The sequence below is a fragment of the Gorilla gorilla genome, chromosome 20 (assembly GCF_029281585.2).
Source record: "Gorilla gorilla gorilla isolate KB3781 chromosome 20, NHGRI_mGorGor1-v2.1_pri, whole genome shotgun sequence".
NCBI classification, from domain to species: domain Eukaryota; kingdom Metazoa; phylum Chordata; class Mammalia; order Primates; family Hominidae; genus Gorilla; species Gorilla gorilla.
Window position 1 is genome coordinate 8,548,800 of NC_073244.2, and position 22,708 is coordinate 8,571,507.

At 54.4% G+C, this 22,708-nt stretch overlaps 2 protein-coding genes across 5 annotated transcripts in view; one reads left to right on the forward strand and one right to left on the reverse strand.

Annotated features, from left to right (window-relative positions):
• SGTA (small glutamine rich tetratricopeptide repeat co-chaperone alpha) overlaps positions 1–10,084 on the reverse strand; it is a 28,095-nt gene extending 18,011 nt beyond the window's left edge. The window contains exons 1-2 of one of the 4 annotated variants that reach the window (XM_055371194.1): positions 9,924–10,084; positions 5,675–5,845 (exon numbers count right to left, since the gene is read on the reverse strand). The gene's annotated coding sequence lies outside the window, so the exon portion shown is untranslated. The other 3 variants (XM_055371197.1, XM_055371193.2, XM_055371195.2) reach the window with 3 other exon arrangements.
• A 2,069-nt stretch (positions 10,085–12,153) lies between these two features.
• Positions 12,154–22,708, forward strand: part of THOP1 (thimet oligopeptidase 1) — a 28,613-nt gene continuing 18,058 nt past the window's right edge. The window contains exons 1-3 of the mRNA XM_055371198.2: positions 12,154–12,358; positions 17,177–17,389; positions 21,535–21,683. Coding sequence (XP_055227173.1) covers positions 12,343–12,358; positions 17,177–17,389; positions 21,535–21,683 — 378 coding nt within the window. The 5' untranslated portion in view covers positions 12,154–12,342. The remainder of the gene's footprint in view (positions 12,359–17,176; positions 17,390–21,534; positions 21,684–22,708) is intronic.

Consider the following 22,708-nt stretch of genomic DNA (forward strand, 5'->3'; position numbering starts at 1 on the left):
GGGCAGAGATGGGGTGACGCGGCCACACGGCAGGGACACCGAGGGCAGAGATGGGGTGACGCGGCCACACGGCAGGGACGCCGAGGGCAGAGATGGGGTGACGCGGCCACACGGCAGGGACGCCGAGGGCAGAGATGGGGTGACGCGGCCACACGACAGGGACGCCGAGGGCAGAGATGGGGTGACGCGGCCACACGGCAGGGACACCGAGGGCAGAGGTGGGGTGACGCGGCCACACGGCAGGGACACCGAGGGCAGAGATGGGGTGATGTGGCCACACGGCAGGGACACCGAGGGCAGAGATGGGGTGATGTGGCTACACGGCAGGGACACCAGATCACCCTCACGTCCTCACATGGAACGAGCCCCGACGGAACCTTGATCATGGACTTCCGGCCTCCAGGACTGAGAGACAATGAACTCTGTTTCAGCTGCCTGGTCTATGGCACTCTGTCACCGCGGCCCCAGCAAACCGACACTAACACCTGGTGAGCAGGCATCTCAGGACGCACCTCCGTCCTCGTGACGACTCCAACAAGCGGGTCGGCCCTGTCTCCAGGTGAACTGAGCCAGGTTGGGCAGGGAGGCGAGGTCGCATGCCCAGGATCACATAGACAGGAGAACAAACAGGCTGTCATCACACGGAAGGGAGCAGTGAAGGGCGGTGGCCGAGGGACACGGAGGGAGGGAGCAGCTGCTCGTTGCTCACTGTGCTGCGGTCCCAGGAGCCAGCTGCCCGAGGGGCAGCTTCTTTTATAAGAAAACGACACTTCCTATCATGTCTATGCAAATGTCCATTTTAACTTTAAGTGCACAGATGTCTAATGGCCCAAGATACGTAGGTTAACACCCGTGCACGCGTACACAGAGGCCTTCACCTACAACCATCCCCGTGTAGACAGGATCAGAGGCAGGGCACCAAAAGCATTAAAACCATGCAGATGACCTACCTGAGCACTTCACAGACCTAGAACTTCAACTATGTAAAATACCTGCCCATGAACATTGGCAAAGAGGGGATGGGCGCCTCCAGAGAATTTGATTTTTCTTTAAGAGATGAGATATTGGCCGGGCACGGTGGCTCACGCCTGTCATCCCAGCACTTTGGGAGGCCAAGGCAGGCGGATCACCTGAGGTCCAGAGTTCAAGACCAGCCTGACCAACATGGAGAAACCCCGTCTCTACTAAAAATACAAAATTAGCCAGGTGTGGTGGCGCACGCCTGTAATCCCATCTACTCCGGAGGCTGAGGCAGGAGAATGGCTTGAACCCGGGAGGCGGAGGTTGCTGTGAGCTGAGATTGTGCCACTGCACTCCAGCCTGGGCGACAAGAGCAAAACTCCGTCTCAGAAAAAAAAAAAAAGACGAGATCTCACCATGTTGCCCAGGCTGATCTCAAACTCCTGGCCTCAAGCAATCCTCCCGCCCTGGCCTCCCAAAGCGCTGGGATCACAGGTGTGAGCCACCACACCCGGCCTCCTCCAGGAGGCAAATGCTGAGGAAAGCCATGGATTCTACTGAGCCACTGGATTTTGCTGAAGCTGCGTGTGCGCGCATGTGTGTGTGTGCGTGCATGTCTCTCCAGATTCTGTCTCTCTCCCAGACCAGCGGTTCTCGATGGATGTGCTGAGACACTTGGTGTTCTCACATGGAGTGGGGGAGGCCAGGGAGGTTGCTCAGTGCCCTGGAGTGCCCAGGACGGCTCCGTCCCAGAGGATGATCCGGCCCCAACATGCGCAGCTCCCACTGGGAGAAACGCTGGACTAGAAGAGGAGGACCTGAAGAGCCCGAGGGCGCACCAGGCGCTTTACACAACACCGCCTCATGACCTCGGCGCAGCGACCTATGCGGCAGGACTGGGGCTGGAGGTGTTCACTCGAGGCCCCTGGAGCCACAGGCACGGCAGGATCCACGCCCGGCAGGCGCCTGACCTGCCCCCACACTCAAGATCAGAGGCGTTCAGTGTCTTGGTTCCCCTAAAATGCCTCTACATGAGGTGAACAGCCACCACCCCCTAGAAGATGAGGCGTGGGCTGCCTGACCGCATAACCCACCCTGCGCCAGAGACAAGCAAGGCATTGGCCCGCCACGCTTTAAACAGTGGCTGACGTCAGACTCAGATGACACCGGCGACGTGGACCTCCACGCCACTAAACAAGCATAGTCCCAGACACACTGGGTGTGCCCACAGCTTTGTTTCCCTTTCAGGGAAAGCAACATCCATCAGCAATCATTAAAAAACAAAACAAAACAAAACAGAGAGCAAAAGAAGCCAGACCCAAAGCACACACAGGGTGTGACTCCGACTCCATTTCTATGAAATGTCCAGGACAGGCCCATCCAGAGACAGGAAGGAGATGCGTGGGTGCCGGGGCTTGGGAAGGGGAAGGGGAGTGACAGCTGGTGGGGACCAGCTTCCTTGCTTCCTTTTGGGGCGATGAGACAGCTCTGGAACCAGAGAGTGGTGATGGTTGCACAACCCTGTGAAGGCACCAAATGCCACTGAATTTCACGGTATGGGGATCACAGCGGTGTGGGGATCACAGCGGTGTGGGGATCACAGCGGTATGGGAATCACAGCTCAATGTTTTAAAGGGGGAGAAATCTACAAGAGCTGTGTTTTGTGTCGCTGGACGGGGAGTTACGGTCTTCCTGAAAGCTCCTGCGGGATGGTAATGAGTTTTCCGCCCCCATCTCAGGACACAATGGAGAGCCCAGAACTTTGAGGTCTGGGATCAGGACTACCTAGAGCCGGCAGGCAGCCAGTCCCAGAATCCAAAGATCTCATGTGCAACACATCAGGGCCCACGGCGGTCAACCACCACCAGAAAGTGAAACCACAAAAGCTGACGTCATCCACCCCGGCCAACAGGGTTCAGAGAGCAAGACAGTCAGGTCTCCTGACCCCCAAGCCCAAGGAAAACAGACACATGCCATCTGAAAGGTGAAGATTTTTGGTTTACGGAGTTTCTTTTGTTTTATTTTTACACGTTTTGACAAAAGCATTACAATAGCCAAAAGCAAACAGCCCAAGTGTCCACGGACAGGTGAGTGGATCAATACAACGTCGTCTAGCCACATGATGGAATACTACGCAGCCATGAAAAGGAAATCCTGACCAGGCTACAACATGGGCGGACCTTGAGGACGTCGCACTCAGTGAAATAAGCCAGAAACAAAGGTACAAAACCTGTGTGACTCCCCTCCTAGGTGGTCCCTAGAGTCGTTGGATTCACAGAGACCAAAAGTAGAATTGGGGGTGCCAGGGGCTGGGGAGTGAATGTTTCATGGGGACAGAGTTTCAGCCTGGGGAGATGAGAAACTTCTGGAGATGATGGTGGCAATGGCTACACAGCTGTGTGAATGTGCTTAAAGCCACTGAACTGTGCATTTATAACTTGATTAAGATGGTAATTTTTGGCCTGGCATGGTGGCTCACGCCTGTAATCCCAGAACTTTTGGAGGCTGAGGCAGGTGGATCACCTGAGGTCAGGAGTTTGAGACCAACATGGTGAAACCCCATCTCTATTAAAAATGCAAACAAAATTAGCCAATCATGGTGGCACACACCTGTAGTCCCAGCTACTCAGGAGGCTGAGGCGGGAGAATCGCTTGAACCCGGGAGGTGTAGGCTGCAGTGAGCTGAGATAGAGCCACTGCACTCCAGCCTGGGTGGCAGAGCAAAACTCCGTCTCAAAAAAAAAAGAAAGACTGGTTGGGCACGGTGGCTCATGCCTGTAATCCCAACACTTTGGGAGGCCGAGGCAGGCAGATCACCTGACGTCAGGAGTTCGAGACCAGCCTGACCAACAGGTGAAACCCCGTCTACAAAAAATAGCCGGTCGTAGTGGTGCGCGCCTGTAATCCCAGCTACTTGGGAGGCTGAGGCAGGAGAATCGCTTGAATCCGGGAGGTGGAGGTTGCCGTGAGCCAAGATCGCACCACTGCACTCCAGCCTGGGCAATAAGAGCAAAACTCCATCTCAGAAAAAAAAAAAGACCAGGCGCAGTGTGATCCCAGCAGCACTTTGGGAGGCCAAAGTGGGGGGATCACTTGAGCACAGGAATTCAAGAGCAGCCTGGGCAACATAGGGAGACCCCATCTCTGCAAAACATTAAAAAATTAGCTGGGTGTGGTGGCACACATCTATAGCCCTAGCTGCTTGAAGGGCTGAGGCAGGAGGATCGCTTGAGCCCAGGAGGTCCGTGCTGCAGTGAGCTGTGATCACACCACTGCACTCCAGCCTGGGAAAGAGAGTGAGACCCTGCCTCAAGAAAAGAGTTTCTTTTCAAAGTCTGGGGTCTTTGAGATGAGGGTCACACCCAACCAGGTGTCTTTAGCTGAGAATGGTGCCGACATCTCTTCAGAGGTTTCATTGGAAATGATTCTGTAACAGGCGGCATCAGGTCAGGATCCCCAGGCAGACACACCTCACTCGGTGACCTCAGATTTGGAAGAGGCAACAGCAAGCAGCAGAAACAAGACCTGGGCCAGGAGCGGTGGCTCAGGCCTATAATCCCAGCACTTTGGGAGGCTGAAGTGGTCTGGAGTTCCTGACCAGCCTGGCTTCTACTAAAAATACAAAAATTAGCGGGGCGTGGTGGCGGATGCCTGTAATCCCAGCTACTCGGGAGGCTGAGGCAGGAGAGTTGCTTGAACCTGGGAGGTGGAGACTGCACTGAGCTGAGATCGCGCCACTGCATGCCAGCCTGGGTGACAAAGCAAGACGTCATCTCAAAAAAAAAAAATCAGACCTGGCTGAGTCCCCACATAAACCTAGAAGGCGGGGGTCACAGCCCCCTCTTACAGAGGGAGTGACAGGCCCAGACAGGTGGCACACGCAAGATCCTACCAGTGACAGCTGGAACTCGGCCTAGCATTCCAGGCACACAGGGCCTAGCACGATCCACGCTGAGGGGTGTGGGGGGCGGGGGTGTGTGTGTGGAGGGGGATGTGCGTTCCTTCGCAGGGAACTAACACAGAATAAACCAAGAAATCTCATCTTTGGTTCTTTGGTGTACCTGTTTCCTTCTCTCTTAAACTGAGGTGTGAGAACTGGACAGGGTGGCAGGTGGCTAGGGACCCAATGAGGGTTCAGAAAGTGGAAAGAGTCGCATTCACTGAGTCACACTCCTCTCTTCCAGTGCCGCCGGTGCCTCTGTACCCCAGGGCCTTTGCACGTGCTGCTTTCCCTCCTGGAACACCCCCCCCTCCCCCGCCACCACATCCCAGAGAACCTCTTAGCCTCATGGTCTCCACCCTACCCCATCCCTGTTACCCTGGGACAGAGCTGAGCAGAAGTGCCCCAGCTTAGACACCCTGGGCTAGGGGATGCCACGGATCCCCAAGAGACTCTGTGTCCCATGATCATTTGCTCTACTAAGGTCCCAGGAGGCTGCACACATTGAAAATCACAAACTATGGAGGATTGCTTGAGCCCAGGAGTTTGAGGCCAACTTGGGCAACAAAGTGAGGCCCTGTCTCTAACAAAACAAAACAAAACAAAAGATAAAATAAATCCACACACTAAGTGGAGAGGAGCAAGGAGGTGAATCCTAGGAGCTGGGGACCCCCTGATTTCCACCCTCTGCCCAATCAGAAGTTTATTCTGCTGTCCAGTGTGAGCAGGAGCAAGCTCAATTTTTTTCCCAAATAATTAATGCAGGTCTGTCACCTGTGGCACTGTGGGCATCTTGGGTGGATGATTCTGTCCTGGGCACGGCAGGGGGCTGAGCAGCACCCCTGGCTCCCCCCACTGCACGCCAGAAACACTCTCCAGTTGAGACAACCACACACGTCCCCAGACACTGCCAAACCGCTCCCAGCTGTAAATCACTGACGGCCACTAAGTGGGAAGAAGAAAGGCTGGAAGTCAGTACAGGTCAGCTTTTTCTGTCCAAAATGACTTTGCTGTGAGCTTTCTGAAAACCTTCTGCTTGTAGGCTATTCTGGGTTTCAGAACTGCGGGTCCACAGTGGAGGACCGCTCAACTAAGGGAAGCACAGGCCCCGCCCAGCATGTGACACAGGCTGGTGGTGCCAGGACCTGTGGCTTCTCTGCTGTCCCCAAGGTGGGGGACATCATCAAACAGTTCTCAAATCTGCTTCAACAGCCAGGCTTTCCCGTAAGAAAGTTTTCTGCTCTTCAGAGGGGGGTCCAGCAAGCATGAGGACGGCATTTTCCTCAACTGCCGTTTGGCACTCGGTGTCTTTGGAACAATCACAACTTGTAGGGTTTGGCTGTGGGACAGCATTCTCAAAGAAGGCCTGCTGTGTCTCCCAACAGCGAGGGCTTTATGGATGCTCAGGAGCCATGGCCGAGGCCTGGTTTCAAGGCAGAGGCCGCAGAAGTGAGGGTGGGAGGGTGCTGGCCCATGGGGGTGGCGCCAGCTCCAATGTTGGGGGCTTCAGCATCCCTTTCGGCTCTGAGCCGATGACTCCACATCCCACCTTTTCATTTTATCATTAAAATAAAAACAAAATCAAAACACAGCCACCTCGGTCGGGGCGGTGGCTCACGCCTGTAATCCCAGCACTTTGGGAGGCCGAGGTGGGAGAATCGCTTGAGTCCAGGTGTTTAAGACCAGCTTGGGCAATATAGTGTATAGTGAGACCCTACAAAAGAGACTCTAAAAAAAAAAAAAAAGAATTAGCCTGATGTGGCGGCACACACTAGTAGTCCCAGCTACTTGGGAGGCTGAGGCGAGAGGATTGTTTAAGCCCAGGAGTTGGAGGCTGCAGTGAGCTGTGATTGGGCCCTGCAATCCAGCCTGGGTGACAAAGTGAGACCCTGTCTCTAAAAACAAACAAAAAACTCACAACCACCTCTCTTCCTTATTTCCCTGCCCAGAAGGGATCATTCAATGGAAAAAAATAGAACATCCTCGTAAACTGAGGTCGTCTTACCTCCTTACACCCCAGTAGGAAGGGCCTGCTCTTACCCACTACCTTCTGTGAACACTCTGCCCAACTCCAACCCAAATCCACAGTGCTTCTCACCAACAGCAGGGCAGGAGAGCCGGGTGCCCTGCTCCTCATTCCCTCTTAGGATACCCGAGTTCTAGCTCAGTCTCCTGCCCACTCCCCACATCGAAGCCCACTTCTAAAATGCCACCAGGAGATCACTGCACACATAAAAGCTCTCAACTGCTCCTTGGAACCCCAGGAGTGTGCATAGGAGGCCCCCCCACCAGCTGGGGGTCATCTGTGGGGCCTACACCAAAGCCTGTGCATGCCACTCACCTCCCCTGCCCAACTCCGCCAGGAGAGAATCTAGTATTCCTGCAAACTCCTATCTCTGGCCCAGCATCTCTTACAAGGCTTTCTATCTCTTGACAGACCCATCTTCCCTTTGAACGCCAGCATCTGGCAGCGTCTAAACCCTATGGACTCAGGAAAGCCTTCGATTGTTGAAAAATTCACAGCCACATGGTCACGTTCCTTGGGGAGGCCATTTCTCTCTGGGTCTCTGTTTCCACCTCAGTAAAAGAGAAAACGGGCCAGGTGCAGTGGGGCACGCCTGTAATCACAGAACTCTGGAGGCCAAGGTGGAGGATCACTTGAACCCAGGAGTTTGAGACCAGCCTGGGCAACACAGTGAAACCCCATCTCTAAAACAAAATACAAAAATTAGCTGGGTGTAGTAGTGCATACCTGTAGTCCCAGCTACTCAGGAGGCTGAGGTGGGAGGGCCTGAGCCTGGGAGGTCGAGGCTGCAGTGAGCAGAGATTGCGCCACCGCACTCCAGCCTGGGCGACACAGCAAGACCTTATCTCAAACCACCCCTTTGTTCCTTCAGCCTGTACTGAGCACTTCCTACCAGAGCCACTGTTGGGTCTTGGCATAAAAAAGAAAAAATGTAGAATTGAGTAAGACGACAGCTCTCAAGGATCCTCCAATCTGGGGCAGAGCTCACCCGCATTTGGAATCATTCACCCTTCTAGGAAAATTTAATTATAAACCTCAGCTCAAATCCTTGGCGTGCTTACAGCTTTCCAGGCACCCAGCTAAGTGCTGTACATGCGATAGCTTATTTTAGGGGTCAGCAAAGGTTTTTCTGAAAAGGGCCAGATTGTCTTCAGCTCTGCAGGCGTTAAGTTCCCTACGGCAACTGTTCGACTGTGCCTTCTTAGCTCGAAATCAACTACAGGTAACGCATAAACCAAGGAGTGTGGCTGTGTTCCTACAAACCTTCATTCACGAAAACAGGCCAGAGGTGGATTTGGCCTTCTGGTCAGTTTGCTGATACCTTGCCTGGTTTAATCCTCACACACCGGAGGTGGTTACTATTATAATCCCCATTCCACAGAAGAAAAACTGAGGCTTGGAAAGATGGGGACCACCCGAGATCACCCAGCTCCGAGGATGAAAATGAGAAGTTCTGAACCCAGGCAGTCTGACTTGAGAAGCTAAACTCCAAAGTACCCATTTCTCTCTGCACGAAATTGGGTGCACACACAAAACTTTGTACACGATTTCCCGGGCCCACACAGTCCCAGCTGCCCATGCTGGTGAAGAATCACTGATCTAGGGTAGTTTTTTTTTTTTTTTTTGACAGGGTCTCGCTCTGTTGCCCAGGCTGGAGTGCAGTGGCGTGATGTTGGGTCACTGCAACCTCTGCCTCCTGGGTTCAAGGGATTCTCCTGCCTCAGCCTCCTGAGTAGCTGGGATTACAGGTGCACACCACCATGCCCAGCTAATTTTCATATTTTCAGTAGAGACGGGGTTTCACCACGTTGGCTAGGCTGGTCTTGAACTCCTGACCTCAGGTCATCCGCCCCTATGGTAGGGTTTTTAAAGCATTATTGACATTTAAAGCTGGATCATTTTCTGGGGTGAGGCCGTCCTGGGTACTGCAGGGTGCCGAGCAGCAACCCTGGCCTCCACCGACTCCAAACCAGGGGTTCCCCCAAATCATGACAAGCACAAATGTCACCAAGAATCCCTGGGGCACAGAATTGTTCCTGGTTGAGAACCACTGGTCAAGGGAGGGAAAAGGCAGACAAAACGAATAATCAGAGACAGAAACAAAAGAAAATGGGACAATCATTCAACCTCTGAGGGGCACACTACACTGCAATTTTCTGGCACCTAATAACAAAAACAGCTATTCTCAAGCCAGCTCTCTCTTATCAAGTTCCAGGCACCTGATCAAATAATTGAATGTGGGTTTATCCTCATAATGACCCTCTGAGGCATCTGCTTTTACAATTCGTTTACGAAAGAAGGAACGGTTTGCTCAGAGAGGGAAGGCGACTCACCCAGGTTTACACAGCGGGTGGGAGGTGGTGGTGGACTGGTCCTGAATCCCAGATTTCCCCCACCTCTAGCACGATACGCAGAAGAAGACTCTAAACATGATATAAGACGAACGCCTGCTAATTCTTTGGAGTTCTCAGATTTCGCTGGACCCTGCGGTTCTCCTTCTCCTAGGCAGGGACTTTTGAACAACGCCCGTTTTACAGAGGGGAAAACTGAGGCTCCGAGAAGCCAAGAGGCTGGGCAAGGCCACCCAGGTAGGGACTGGCGGCGCTGGAACTAGAGTTCCGACTTCAGTCCCCACAAACGGGGGTCCATGAGTCACAGGGACGACGTTTCCAGGCGGTTAATAAGAGCGGAACGGCAGCGAACACCCAGCGAGCGCTCACTACATGCGGGGCGCCTTCCCCTCCCGCCGTCCTCGCCACCAGGCCGCGGACCAGCATTTCCAGGACCTGGGGCCCGGGGAAGGGAGATCAGGGCTCGAAGGGCCTGCCCGATGGCGCCCGGCCTCAGTTTCCCCTCCGCACCGCCTACTCACAGGACCCCGCGGGTCGCGGTGACCCTGGCCTCACGATCCCCAACCTCTTACGAGCTCTGGGGCCCCGTGGGCCCCAAGCTGCAGACCCCAGACCCGCCAGGCTCAGCGCAGTGCCCCTCACTCACCTCAGGCAACCGATTCCCGACCCAACGACGGTTGCGCTTGCGCACCGCGGTGCCGCCCGGCCCCGGCCCCCGGGCGCGACGCCTGCGCAAAAGAAGGGCGCCCGGAGTTGTTTCCCTTCTGCACAGGCGCGTTAATGATGGAGGTGGGCGTGGAAGGAAGTGACGCAACGTAGAGGCGGGAACCAGCTGGTCGTTAGGGCAACTGACCTCTGCGACCTAATGGAGGCCGGAAGTCGGGGCTGGTTTGCCCTCTAGAGCGGGAATGAAGCGGTGCACGGTGGAACAGTGGCTGACTCCAGCCGGTCGCTGAGCTGACCACGTGGTGCTGGGCCGGCCACGTGGTGCAGCCGCGTTTGGACACCTGGACTCCAGAGCGTCACAGCTGCGCAATGAATGGGAGTCAGTGTTACCCGCTTACTATCTTTGTTCATTTATTCACCCACCCATCTACTCACCCACAAATGCATTCTTTCATGCAGTGTGAGACGTTTGTGAGTATAGAGTCATTTGTAGACAGCAGGTGCCTAATATTCATTCAATATTTATTGCAAAGCAGCCATAAAAACCAGCAAAGTGTCTACTCTCATTATTTTGCATTGGGGTAGACGGACTATAAACTAATAAACTAGTACATAAATAGAGAAACAAGAAATTTCACAGCAAACACTAAGAAAAAAAAATGAAGGTAGTGTGATTGTCACTGGGAGCTAAGTTGCATGGGATGGGTAGGAAAGATCATCCTTTAGATTTGGATTTCAAGGATAGGAAAGTCCAAACGGACCCCAGGCACAGGGAACAGCGAAAATGAAGGCCGATGTAAAATTAAGCTTGGTGTTGCTCAAGACATGTGATGAGACATTTCCAAAGACGACAGAAAACTGATCACCATCTAAGTTACAGTTGCCAGAAATGTTCTCCCAATTCATTTTCGTCCTACTCGAAATACATGCACGATTAATGGCGTGGATTATTTTAATTTCTTTTGCAGAAATAAAGGAGGTGAGGCCGGCCGTGGTGGGTCACGCCTGTAATCCCAGAACTTTGGGAGGCCAGGGGGCAGATCACTTGAGGTCAGGAGTTCGAGACCAGCCTGGCCAACACGGTGAAACCCTGTATCTACTAAAAATACAAAAATTAGCCGGGCGTGGTGCGGGCATTTGTAGTCCCAGCTACTCGGGACGCTGAGACAGGAGAATCGCTTGAACCCGAGAGTCAGAGGTTGCAGCGAGCCGAGATCGCGCCATTGCACTCCAGCCTGGGCCACTGAGCGAGACTCCCTCCAGCCCCTCCAAAGCAAAACAAAACAAAACAAAAACAAAAAAAGGGAAGAAAGGAGGTCGGTTGTTTTGGTTTTTGCCAGTTTAATTGTAGTACATTGTTTTTTCTGGGTGCCCTAACAGTTCAAGACAGATGGTTCAAGATGTTTTTTGTTTTAACCCACAACACTGCATGTAGGTCAGGCTACTGCACTGTTCCAAAACACCTGTTATTTGACATGAATCCATTTACTTGCTTTTGTTTCTGACCAAAAAAAAAACAAACTTGGCCCGGCGCGGTGGCTCACGCCTGTAATCCCAGCACTTTGGGAGGCCGAGGCGGGCGGATCACGAGGTCAAGAGATCAAGACCATCCTGGCCAACATGGTGAAACCCCCTCTTTACTAAAAATACAAAAATTAGCCGGGGTGGGGCCTGGCGCCTGTAGTCCCAGCTCCTGGAAAGGCTGAGGCAGGAAAATTACTTGAACCAGGGAGGCGGAGGTTGCAGTGAGCCGAGATTGCTGCTACTGCACTCCAGCCTGGGCGACAGAGCGAGACTCCGTCTCAAAAACAACCAAACAAAACACCAAAACTTCTGGTTAATTTAATTGATTCGTCGGATTCAGATGCTGGAAAGTGGGCCTGGGATACAGTAAGCGATCAATAATAACACTGGCCCAACACACAGCTATAAGAAGCGAGGCAAGTACACATTAACACGGTAGCCTGAAGCCCAAGCGAAGTCTCAGCGCAATGAGCCGCGCAGAGGCTCAGAGGCGTCAGCGGCGTGCGGTTTCCGAGGAAACCGTCCTTCCTAGCCACCCCAGCGGCTCTGGAATGGTAGAGCAAGAGGCTCCGCCCACGCACCTCCGAGACCAATAACGGACCGGGAGGGTTACGGCGAGTGCGCAGAAGGCTCCAGCGTCCCGGCCCTCCTAGTTTAGCTGTGGGCGGGGCTCAGGGGCGCGTGCGTCCTGCCCTCCCTGTGCACGCGCCGCCCCAGCATGCCCCGGGAGCGCGGGCGGCGGGCCCCTTGGTCCTCAGGCGGCCGTGGCGGCGGTGGCGGCGGTTGGGCCGAGGCAGGCGGCCTCAGTGGCCGAGGTGGCTGGACGCGTAGCAGGTGGAAGGAGGGAGGGAGCCGCAGGCGCAGACCTACCCGCCATGAAGCCCCCCGCAGGTACCGACTACCCCGCTCGCCGGACCCTGGCGTCCCCTGCACCCTCGCTCCTCCCGGGGTCGCGACTTGGGCCTAAGGCTGGAGCGAAGCGACCCCCGCGCCACCCTCGGCCGGGCTGGAGGGGCAGCGGGGGAGGTGGACGACCCTGCTCTCTCGTTTGCCGAATGAATGAACCAGCTTTTCCAGCGCTTCATTCATTCTGCAAAGTTGATGGCGCTTCCCTTCCGGATGGGTCGGGCCCCGTGGCGGACCCTGGGGAGGCCGTGATTTAACGACTCCAGTCCCCGTTTTCCTGGAATTCTAGAGCCAGAGACAGACATTCAAAAATTAAATTAAATAAGAGAGGATCGAAGATAGGGAGGGATCGGTGCTCTGGTGCAGATAAACACGAACGGGGCAGTCCCAGGGACACGTCTTTAGAGAGAGGGTGGTCCTGGGGGGCTTTTCTGAAGAGGTGAGCGTCGACTCTTCAGATTGGGAGAAGCAGGTGTCCTGCCAAGACCGGGGAAGGAGGCGTCCCGGGAGGAGGGAACGTGTTTGGAGAGAAGAAAGTCAGTTTGGTTGGAACGTAACGAGGGGACCTTTTAATTTTGTTATTTATTTACTTTGTCGCCCAAGCGGGAGTGCAGTGGTGCGATCACGACTCCCTGTAGCCTCGAACTCTTGGGCTCAGTCAATCCTCCCGCCTCAGCCTCCTGAGTAACTGGGACTACAGGCCTGCACCACCACACTTGGCTAATTTTTTGTAGAAACGAGGTTTCGCCATGTTGCCCAGGCTGGTCTTGAAGTCCTGGGTTCAAGCAATCCACCTGCCTCGGCCTCCCAAAGTGCTGGGATTACAGACATGAGCCACTGTACCCAGCCAAGACCCTTTTAATTTAAAGGCAAAGGGGCGATGTGACCTGTGTACTGTTAATTTATTTATTTGTTTGTTTATTTTTTGAGACAGTCTCTGTCTCCCAGGCTGGGGTGTAGTGGTGCAATCTCTGCTCACACAGGCTCACCGCAACCTCCGCCTCCCGGGTTCAAGCTATGCTGCTTCAGCCTCCCAAGCAGCTGGGATTTCAGGCGCCCACCACCACACCTGGCTAATTTTTTTTTTTTTTTTTTTTTTTTTTTTGAGATAGAGTCTTGGTCCGTCACCCAGGCTGGAGTGCAGTGGTGCGATCTCAGCTCACTGCAAGCTCCGCCTCCCAGGTTCACGCCATTCTCCTGCCTCAGCCTCCCGAGTAGCTGGGACTACAGGCGCCTGCCACCACGCCCAGCTAATTTTTTTTGTATTTTTAGTAGAGACGGTGCTAGCCAGGATGATCTCCATCTCCTGACCTCGTGATCCACCCGCCTCGGCCTCCCAAAGTGCTGGGATTACAGGCATGAGTCACCACGCCCGTCACACCTGGCTAATTTTTGTATTATTAATAGAGATGGGGTTTCACCATCTTGGCCAGGCTGGTCTCGAACTTCTGACCTCAAGTGATCCGTTTGCTTCGACCTCCGAAAGTGCTGGGATTACAGGCATGAGCCACCGTGCCCGGCCTGGGTTTTAGAAAGTCACTCAGGTTGTTGAGGCAACTCCTTGCCCCATCCTTGGCTTTTCTCTTGCCCAGCCACACTCCCCCAGCTCTTTGTCCAGCCCATTGCGATGAGGGTGATAATTGTAATAATGATAATCAGGGATATTCAGGCCTTGGGAAGGAAGGAATGTTGTCTACCTTGTTTGCTACTGGATCCTTGGCACAATCAGTAAATATTTACAGGATGAACTGACGTCCACAAGTTTTTCAAATCCTAACTCCTGCAGGAGAATTTTCTGACAGTTCCAGTTCCCATCGATCTCCATCGTTTCTGAGCCCCTGAAGCTCTTCTTTACCCCACGGTTTAATGTAGATCCACAGTCCCTTTTTTGCAGTTCTAAAATCCTAAATACTCTGTAAACTGAAAGGTTTGCCTTAAGTTTACAGCAAAGTCATTTGGCCAGAAAATGACCTCAACTGACCGACTGAGAGCCTTTCTTTTTCCCACTTAGCGAATATCATTGATTCTCAGCTGGGGTGATTGTGCTACCTCTGGGGACACTGGGCGGTGTCTGGGGACATTTGTGGTTGTCACAGTTGGGGGGCGCTCCTGGTATGGAATGGATGGAGGCCAGGGACGCTGCTCAGCACCCTGCAGTGCCCAGGACAGCTCCACCCCAGAAAACGATCCGGCCCTGATGGCCACAGTGCAGACAGAGAGAGACCCTCGTGCGTATTCCTGCATCTCACTGCAGAAAGAGTAATTTGATTTTGGAGTGCTGCCCCAGCCTCCCTAGTGATTTGGAATACATGCCACTTGGACTCTATTAATACTGTTCTACAATGGGGGGAAATTCTGAATGTTAAAATGTCCCCGGCCCCAAGACTTTTTGGACAGGAGAGCATGGTCTGTAATAACAGCTACCTCTTGAAAACTTTCTGGTGGTATTCAGGATACAAGATGTTTTGCCTTCATACCTCACTGAATTCTTAGACAGTTCTTGTTCTCTGCACCCTGAATTGTTCCCGTTTTGCAGGTGGGAAGCCTGAGAGTTAATGTTTCTTGCCAGAATCCCAGAGCTAGCAACTGGCAGAGGCGGGGTCCGCACCCGGGCCATCTGACTTCAGCTTCTGCGTTCTGAGCTAGCTTGTTGTGCCTGCCCCAGCCTTTGTAAAAATGCACATCTGATTGTTAGTGCCACTGTCCCATCCCCTTCCTGTCCCTTTCCAGGGCTCCACCTTGCACTCAGGATTGAAGTTCAAAGCCTTCATTGTCATCTACACCAGGAGTTGGCAAACTCCAGCCTGCCTATTTTTTTTGAGACGGAGTTTCACTCTTGTTGCCCAGGCTGGAGTGCAGTGGCAGGATCTCAGCTCACTGCACCCTCCACCTCCCAGGTCCAAGCGGTTCTCCTGCCTCAGCCTCCTGAGCAGCTAGGATTACAGGTGCCTGCCACCACACCCAGCTAATTTTTGTATTTTTAGTAGAGACGGGGTTTCTCCATGCTGGCCACACTGGTCTTGAACTCCTAGCCTCAGGTGATCCACCCGCCTTGGCCTCCCAAAGTGTTGGGATTACAGGCACAAGCCACAGCACCCGGCCAAGATGGAGTCTTGCTCTGTCGCCTAGGCTAGAGTGCAGTGGTGCAATCTCAGTTCACTGCAACCTCTGGCTCCTGGGTTCAAGCGATTTTCCTGTCTCGGTCTCCAGAGTAGCTAGGATTACAAGCCCGCACCACCACACCTGGCTAATTTTTGTATTTTTAGTAGAGACCGGGTTTCACCATGTTGTCCAGGCTGGTCTTGAACTCCTGACCTCGAGTGATCCGCCTGCCTTGGCCTCCCAAAGTGCTGGGATTACAGGCGTGAGCCACCGTACCTGGCCAGGCCTGCCTATTTTTGTACACCCCTAGAACTGAAGATGACTTTTGGATGAGACAGAAACCATATGTGGCCCACAAAGCTGAAAATCCTTGGCCCTTTGCAGAACTGTTTGTTGGCCCCCTGGGTCCTCTGCAGAACTGTTTGCTGGCCCCCTGGACCCTCTGCAGAACTGTTCGCTGGCCCCCTGGGTCCTCTGCAGAACTGTTTGCTGGCCCCCTGGACTCTCTGCAGAACTGTTTGCTGGCCCCCTGGACCCTCTGCAGAACTGTTTGCTGGCCCCCTGGGCCCTGCACGGTTAGGTGTTTCCAGGTGGTTTTGCCACCTTCTCTGTGCCGAGCCGCATTGACTTCACATAGTCGCCCTTCCCGCAGCTGCTCTCGCTGCCAGGAGCCCCCGCCTGCCATTCTTGTTTTCAGGCTCCATTTACCCGTTTCTCAGGCCCTGGTGTGAGTGGCCGGGCCACATATGAGTCGCCCGTAGCACCTGTGGGTCTGGCACGGCCACACGCCAGGCTGACTTTCTTGTTGAGTTCATGAATGGAGGCCTGCTTGTTCCCCCCACTGGGTGTGGGGTGTGGAAGAAGCAGATAGAAGAAGGGACTCCTCCCGAAAACCCCCCCATACCTCACCTTTCCCCTCTGGCATGGCAGGAGTTGAGCAGTGCGTGGGTGGTCCTGGACTTCCCCTTTTGTGAACACCCAGGGGTTTGTACAGGCTGATCTGTGCATGGTGTCTCCACTCTAGGGCAGGGGGATTTTTTTTTTTCTCTTTGAGATGGAATCTCGTTCTGTCGCCCAGGCTGGAGTGCAGTGGCGCGATCTTGGCTCACTGCAACCTCCGCCTCCCGGGTTCAAGCAATTCTCCTGCCTCAGCCTCCTGAGTAGCTGGGATTACAGGCGTGCGTGCCACCACGCCCAGCTAATTTTTGTATTTTTGGTAGAGATGGGGTTTCACCATATTGTTCAGGCTGGTCTCAAACTCCTGACCTCGTGATCTGCCCGTCTCGGCCTCCCAAAGTGCTGGGATTACAGGCGTGAGCCACCAAGCCTGGCCGGGCAGGGGGATTTTTAACAGCAGCATCATCTCTATTCCGGGCTGATCGTTCTCTGCTGGGGCCATCCTGGTCACTGCAGGGTACTAAGCAGGATCCCTGGCCTCCACCCACTCCACGCCAGGAGCATCTGCAGCCGCGACAGCCACATGTGTCCTAGATGTCACCCAGGGTCCCCTGGATGGGATTGATGGCAGAGTAGCCTCCTGCTCTAGAGGACTGGTCAGTCTGTGCTTCCCTACAAGAGCCCTGGACCTCACTCTTCTAGATGAGAAGCGGGTGATCCCTTCCTTTCCCTCTGCCCTTCTGACTTTGACCCTAACTGAACCGAAAGCAGACCCGCCTGGCACTGGGTTTTGTTTCTGTGCAGCCTGTGCAGGAGACATGGCGGACGCGGCATCTCCGTGCTCTGTGGTAAACGACCTGCGATGGGACCTGAGTGCCCAGCAGATAGAGGAGCGCACCAGGGAGCTCATCGAGCAGACCAAGCGCGTGTACGACCAGGTCGGCACCCAGGAGTTTGAGGACGTGTCCTACGAGAGCACACTCAAGGCGCTGGCCGATGTGGAGGTCACCTACACAGGTAAGTCCCAGGCAGGGTCTGGGCGTGGGCCGCAGGTGCCGAGGGAGGTGGCACCGCAGGCAGGAATAGCCCAGCCCGTGGAGCCGGTTCAGAACCTGGCTTGAAGTGTCACCAGCACCCTGCCCCTGAGCACAGGGCAGTGCCACCTGCTCCCAGGCTGGTCGTGGTGGCTAAATCAGATGGCTGGGCGGAGGCGTCTGGCAGGTGCTGGTTACTGGAGGTGTAGGAGAGAGGCAGTTCCTCCCGTGCTCCGCTCTGCTTCACAGCCTCATCCATTCAAAGGACTCCCTGGTTGTGTGATCTGAGAGCCGGAGATGAGAAAATATGTCTAAACAGCACGCCTCTCCAGCCTCTCCCAGAGCCAGCAGCCTTGAACCCTGACCCCGTCTGGCCTCTTTCCCTGGCCCGGGAAGGCGGGTATTTGTTTCTCTCTGAATGACTGAACTTGGCCCCCTTGGCTTCTGCCTCTGCGCCCTCCAGCGGGGGTGACCTCGTGACCTTGGGCGTCCTCCTCACCCTCAGCCCAATCCTCCTCCTCTCCTTGGGGTCCCTGTGCTCACGGTGAGGAGTGAGGTGCCTAGTGACAGGGGTTAGGGACACTGCTTCCCGAGCTCTGCCTAAGGCTGACAGTGTACCTGCCTGACCAAGAGACCCAGAGAGTCTCCACAGAGAGCTCTGAGTGAGGCAACTCCCCACCCTTCCATTTAGCGGAAGGTCTTTTTGCTGGGAACCATCGAGAATCCTTGAGTTCAAGCCCAGGGCTTCTCTCGTGTTCCCAAGGCATCCCCTGAAAGGGTTGGCCTCCGTGGCCCGTGCCATGAGGCCTCCAGAGGGTTTGCTGTCTGGGTCAGGGGCTGGAGGGAGGGCTGAAGCTCCGCAAGCACCCCGAGCCTGCAGCCCCCGCAGCCCCTGATTGGAATCCTGACCCTCTTCCCACTCCCTCTGGCTTCCGACAACTGGCTTAGAGCCCAGTATGACCTCGGTTTCCCCTCCTCGGCCACGTGGCCCCTTGTCCCTCCCGTAGGAGTCTCATGAGGCTCAGGTGATACCAGTTCCCTCTTAGGGCGCCCAGCGGTGCCAGGCGTCATTTCCCCCGCCCGTGCCCCGCCTTCCCCTCCTGCGGCCTTTCCTCTCCTCCTTCACATGGTGGCGAGACCAGCGTTAAAGGAAACTGAATTCGGCCCCAGTGCTCCCCTCGGGGCCTTTCCGCTTCCCTCAGGGTGACGCCCAGCATCCTCGGTGTGGTCTTCAGCGCCCTGCACCGTCTGTGCCTGGACACGCAGTCTCCTCGTGGCTGGCACCCTCCCCCAGCCAGGGCCTCTCCAGCTGGCCCCTCGCGCCCCTCGCCCTGTGCTCTGCTGAATGCCTGGCTTCTCTCTGATCACAGATTAAGTCCACTTCGCCCAGGAGCCTTTCCTCCTCCTCCTGTCCCCATGCCAGCTGCCTGGATTAGTCCCTGCACGGTACTGACACTGTCGTCCCTGCAGTCGCTTGTCTAATCGGTCGCCCGTAAATCCCGAGAGGACAGAGCCGATTTTCTTTCTGTCTTCAGCCCTAGCGTCAGGCCTGGCCCAGAGCCCCCACTACGGGCTTTTTTGTTGTTTTTTTGAGACAGGGTCTTGCTCTGTCACCCAGGCTGCTGTAGTGCAGTGGTGTGATCATGGCTCACTGCAGCCTCCATCTCCCAGGCTCAAGCCATCTTTAATTTTTAGTAGAGATGAGGTCTTGCTATATTGCCCAGGCTGGTCTAGAACTCCTGAGCTCAAGCTTCCTGCCTGCCTTGGCCTCCAAAAGTGTGGGGATTACAGGCATGAGCCACCGTGCCCAGCCCACCCCCCTCCCTAAACACACGGAGCCTTCTCCAAATGCACGGAGCCTCCTCCAGACGTGCGGAGCCTCCTCCAAACGTACCGAGGCCTGGGGACATTTCTGTTGACCCAGAATTGAGGTAGTGACCAGACTGCAATTTGAATTCAGGTCTTTCTGCTGCAAAGTATATGCTTTTTTAAAAAAAATTTTATTATTATTAGGGGTTTTTTTTTGTTTTTTGTTTTTTTAGAATGAGTCTCGCTCTGTCACCCAGGTTGGAGTGCATGGTGCTGTCATGGCTCACTGCAGCCTCAACCTCCCAGGCTCAAGCGATCCTCCTGCCTCAGCCTTCTAAGTAGCTGAGAGCACAAGTGTGTGCCACCGTGCCTGGCTAATTTGTTTTTTTAAACTGCTCCATTGAGATATGATTTGCATAACATACAGTTCACCCATTTAAACCACACACTTCAGGATGGGCGGCGGCTCACACCTGTCATCCCAGCACTTTGGGAGGCCGAGGTGGGCGGATGACTTGAGGTCAGGAGTTCAAGACCAGCCTGACCAACATCCAGAAACCCTGTCTCTACTAAAAATACAAAATTATCCGGGCGTGGTGGCGCATGCCTGTAATTTCAACTACTCGGGAGGCTGAGGCAGGAGGATCACTTGAACCCGGGAGGCGGAGGTGACGGTGAGCCAAGATCACACCATTGCACTCCAGCCTGGACAACAGCAGTGAAACTCTGTCTCAAACAAACAAAAAAAAAACCAGACACTTCAGTGGTTTTTAATAAATTTGCAGCATTGCTCACCTGTCACCATTCTTTCATTTTAGAGCATTTTCATAACCCCAGAGAGAAACTTTATACCCTTAAGTGGTCACACTCCATCTCCCCTGTCCCCAGCCCTGGCACCCACGCGTCCCCTCCTGTCTCTGTGGATGGGCCTGTCCTGGATATTTCGTAGAAATGGCACCACATGGCTGGGTGCAGTGGCTCATGCCTGTAATCCCTGCAGATTGGGAGGCCGAGGCAGATGGATTATGAGGTCAGGAGTTCAAGACCAGCCTGGCCAACATAGTGAAACCCCATCTCTACTAAAAATACAAAAATTAGCCAGGCGTGGTGGCGTGCGCCTGTAATCCCAGCTACTCGGTAGGCCGAGGCAGGAGAATCGCTTGAACCCAGGAGTTGAAGGTTGCAGTGAGCCGAGACTGCACCACTGCACTCCAGCTTGGGCAACAGAGTGACACTTCGTCTCAAAAAAAAACAAATGGCATCACACAGTGTGTGACCTTTTGTGTCTGGCTTCTTTCTCTGCATGTGACATCCTCGGGCTGCATCCACACCGCAGCCTATTCCAGAGCCTCGTTCCTTTTCATGGCTGAGTCGTGTTCCACTGGGCAGAGGCCACATCTTGTCAGTCCATTCACTCGTGGATGGACCTTTTGTCAATTGCGAGTCGCACTGCTGTGAGTGCACGTGTGCAGATTCCTGTGTGGATGTGTGTTCATGTCTCCTGGCTGGATCCTGGCACTGGAGTCTTGGGGGTCATGGGATGACTCCATTTTAAAGCTTTTTTTTTTTTCTTTTTTTTTCTTTTTTTGAGATGGAGCCTCACTCTGTCACCCAGGCTGGAGTGCAGTGGTACCATTTCAACTCGCTGCAACCTCCACCTCCCGGGTTCAAGCTATTCCCCTACCTCCGCCTCCCAAGTAGTTGGAATTACAGGCACGCGCCACCACGCCTGGCTAATTTTTGTATTTTTAGTAGAGATGGGGTTTCACCTTGTTGGCCAGGCTGGTCTCGGACTCCTGACCTCAAGTGATCTGCCTGCCTCGGCCTCCCAAAGTGCTGGGATTACAGGCTTGGCCACCACACCTGGCCTAAAGCTTATGCTTTTCTAGCCACTGACACTTCCTCTACTCAACCTAAAGCACAGATGTGCTCAGGAAATTGTAAGTAGTTTCTGCATTTAAGTGTGACCATCGGCAGCTGCAGCTCTCTCTGGAATGGAATTCCGTCACCCTCTGTTTCGTCGTACCCAGCTCTGTTGGGTCCTCCTTGGCTTGGAGGGCTTTGAGTTGAATCCTTATTTTTCTTCAGTCTGTAAGATCTCCAAGGACACAGGCAACAGCACCTCCTTTCTCCATCCCAGGGCCCAGCCTGGAGGGGACGGTGGCATGTGCCTCTAGTCCCAGCTACTTGGGAGGCTGAGGCAGGAGAGAGTTCACGGGGGGATTCAGCAGACAGGCCTGGGAGAGGGGTCCGGGCAACACCTGCCAGTTGTACTGGGGCCTGTTCTCACACCTGTCTCCCTGGTCTCCCCTGTTTTAGTTCAGAGGAATATCCTTGACTTCCCCCAGCATGTTTCCCCCTCCAAGGACATCCGGACAGCCAGCACAGAGGCCGACAAGAAGCTCTCTGAGTTCGACGTGGAGATGAGCATGAGGGAGGACGTGTACCAGAGGATCGTGTGGCTCCAGGTGAGGGGCCCTGCGGGGAGTGCAAATCGCCTCCCAAGTAACTAGGATTACAGGCGCCCGCCACCACACCCGGCTAATTTTTGTATTTTTATTAGAGGCGGGGTTTCAACGTGTTGGTCAGGCTGGTCTCCAACTCCTGACCTCAAGTGATCCGCCCACCTCGGCCTCCCACAGTGCTGGGATGACAGGTGTGAGCCACTGTGCCCGGCCCATTTTTTGTATTTTTAGTAGGCACAGGGTTTTGCCATGTTGGTCAGGCTGTTCTCAAACTCCTGACCTCAGGTGATCCGCCCGCCTTTGGCCTCCCAAAGTGCTGGGATCACAGGCCTGAGCCACCACGCCCGGCCACACATGTGCACTTTCATTTCCTTTCCTGGCCATCCTAGTGTGACCCAAACACCCCATCCCCACATGGCGTGAGCTGGCAGGGCCTGGCGGCATGGCCGCGTGGGCTCCTGCTCCCCCGGATGCTCCTCGCAGTATGCAGTGGGGCCTTTGCTGTTGATGTCACATGATCAGGAGAGACCCAGAGACCCTCCTGCTGCTGTTCATCCTCTTAGGCGAGGACCCCCGGGAATGTGCTGATGTGTCCCACAGTCTCAGGAACATGCAGCCCTAGTGCTTTGGTAAATCCAGATCAGGGTGACCCATGATAGCCGTGGATTGTTATTTCTTTTTATTTAAATACAGACAGGGTCTCACAACGTTGCCCACGCTTGTCTCGAACTCCTGGGCCCAAGCAATCCTCCCACCTCCACTTTCCAGAGTTTCTGTTGAGACAATGAGAGGTTCCCATGCAGGTGCAGGAAAGAATCGAGTGCCTTTGCCAACTTTGCCCAGGTCCCCAGTGGTGACGTTTTGCAAAACTACGGTGTCATCTACACCCTGATACCGACCTGGAGACCACCAGCAATCTAATTCCCATTCAGCCATCGCACTGGTGAAGGAGCTCTGGACTGATGTCAGCGTGGGGCTCTTCCCAACAAAGAGAGCGTTTGCACAGGTTTATGTAGAGACAGGCCGCC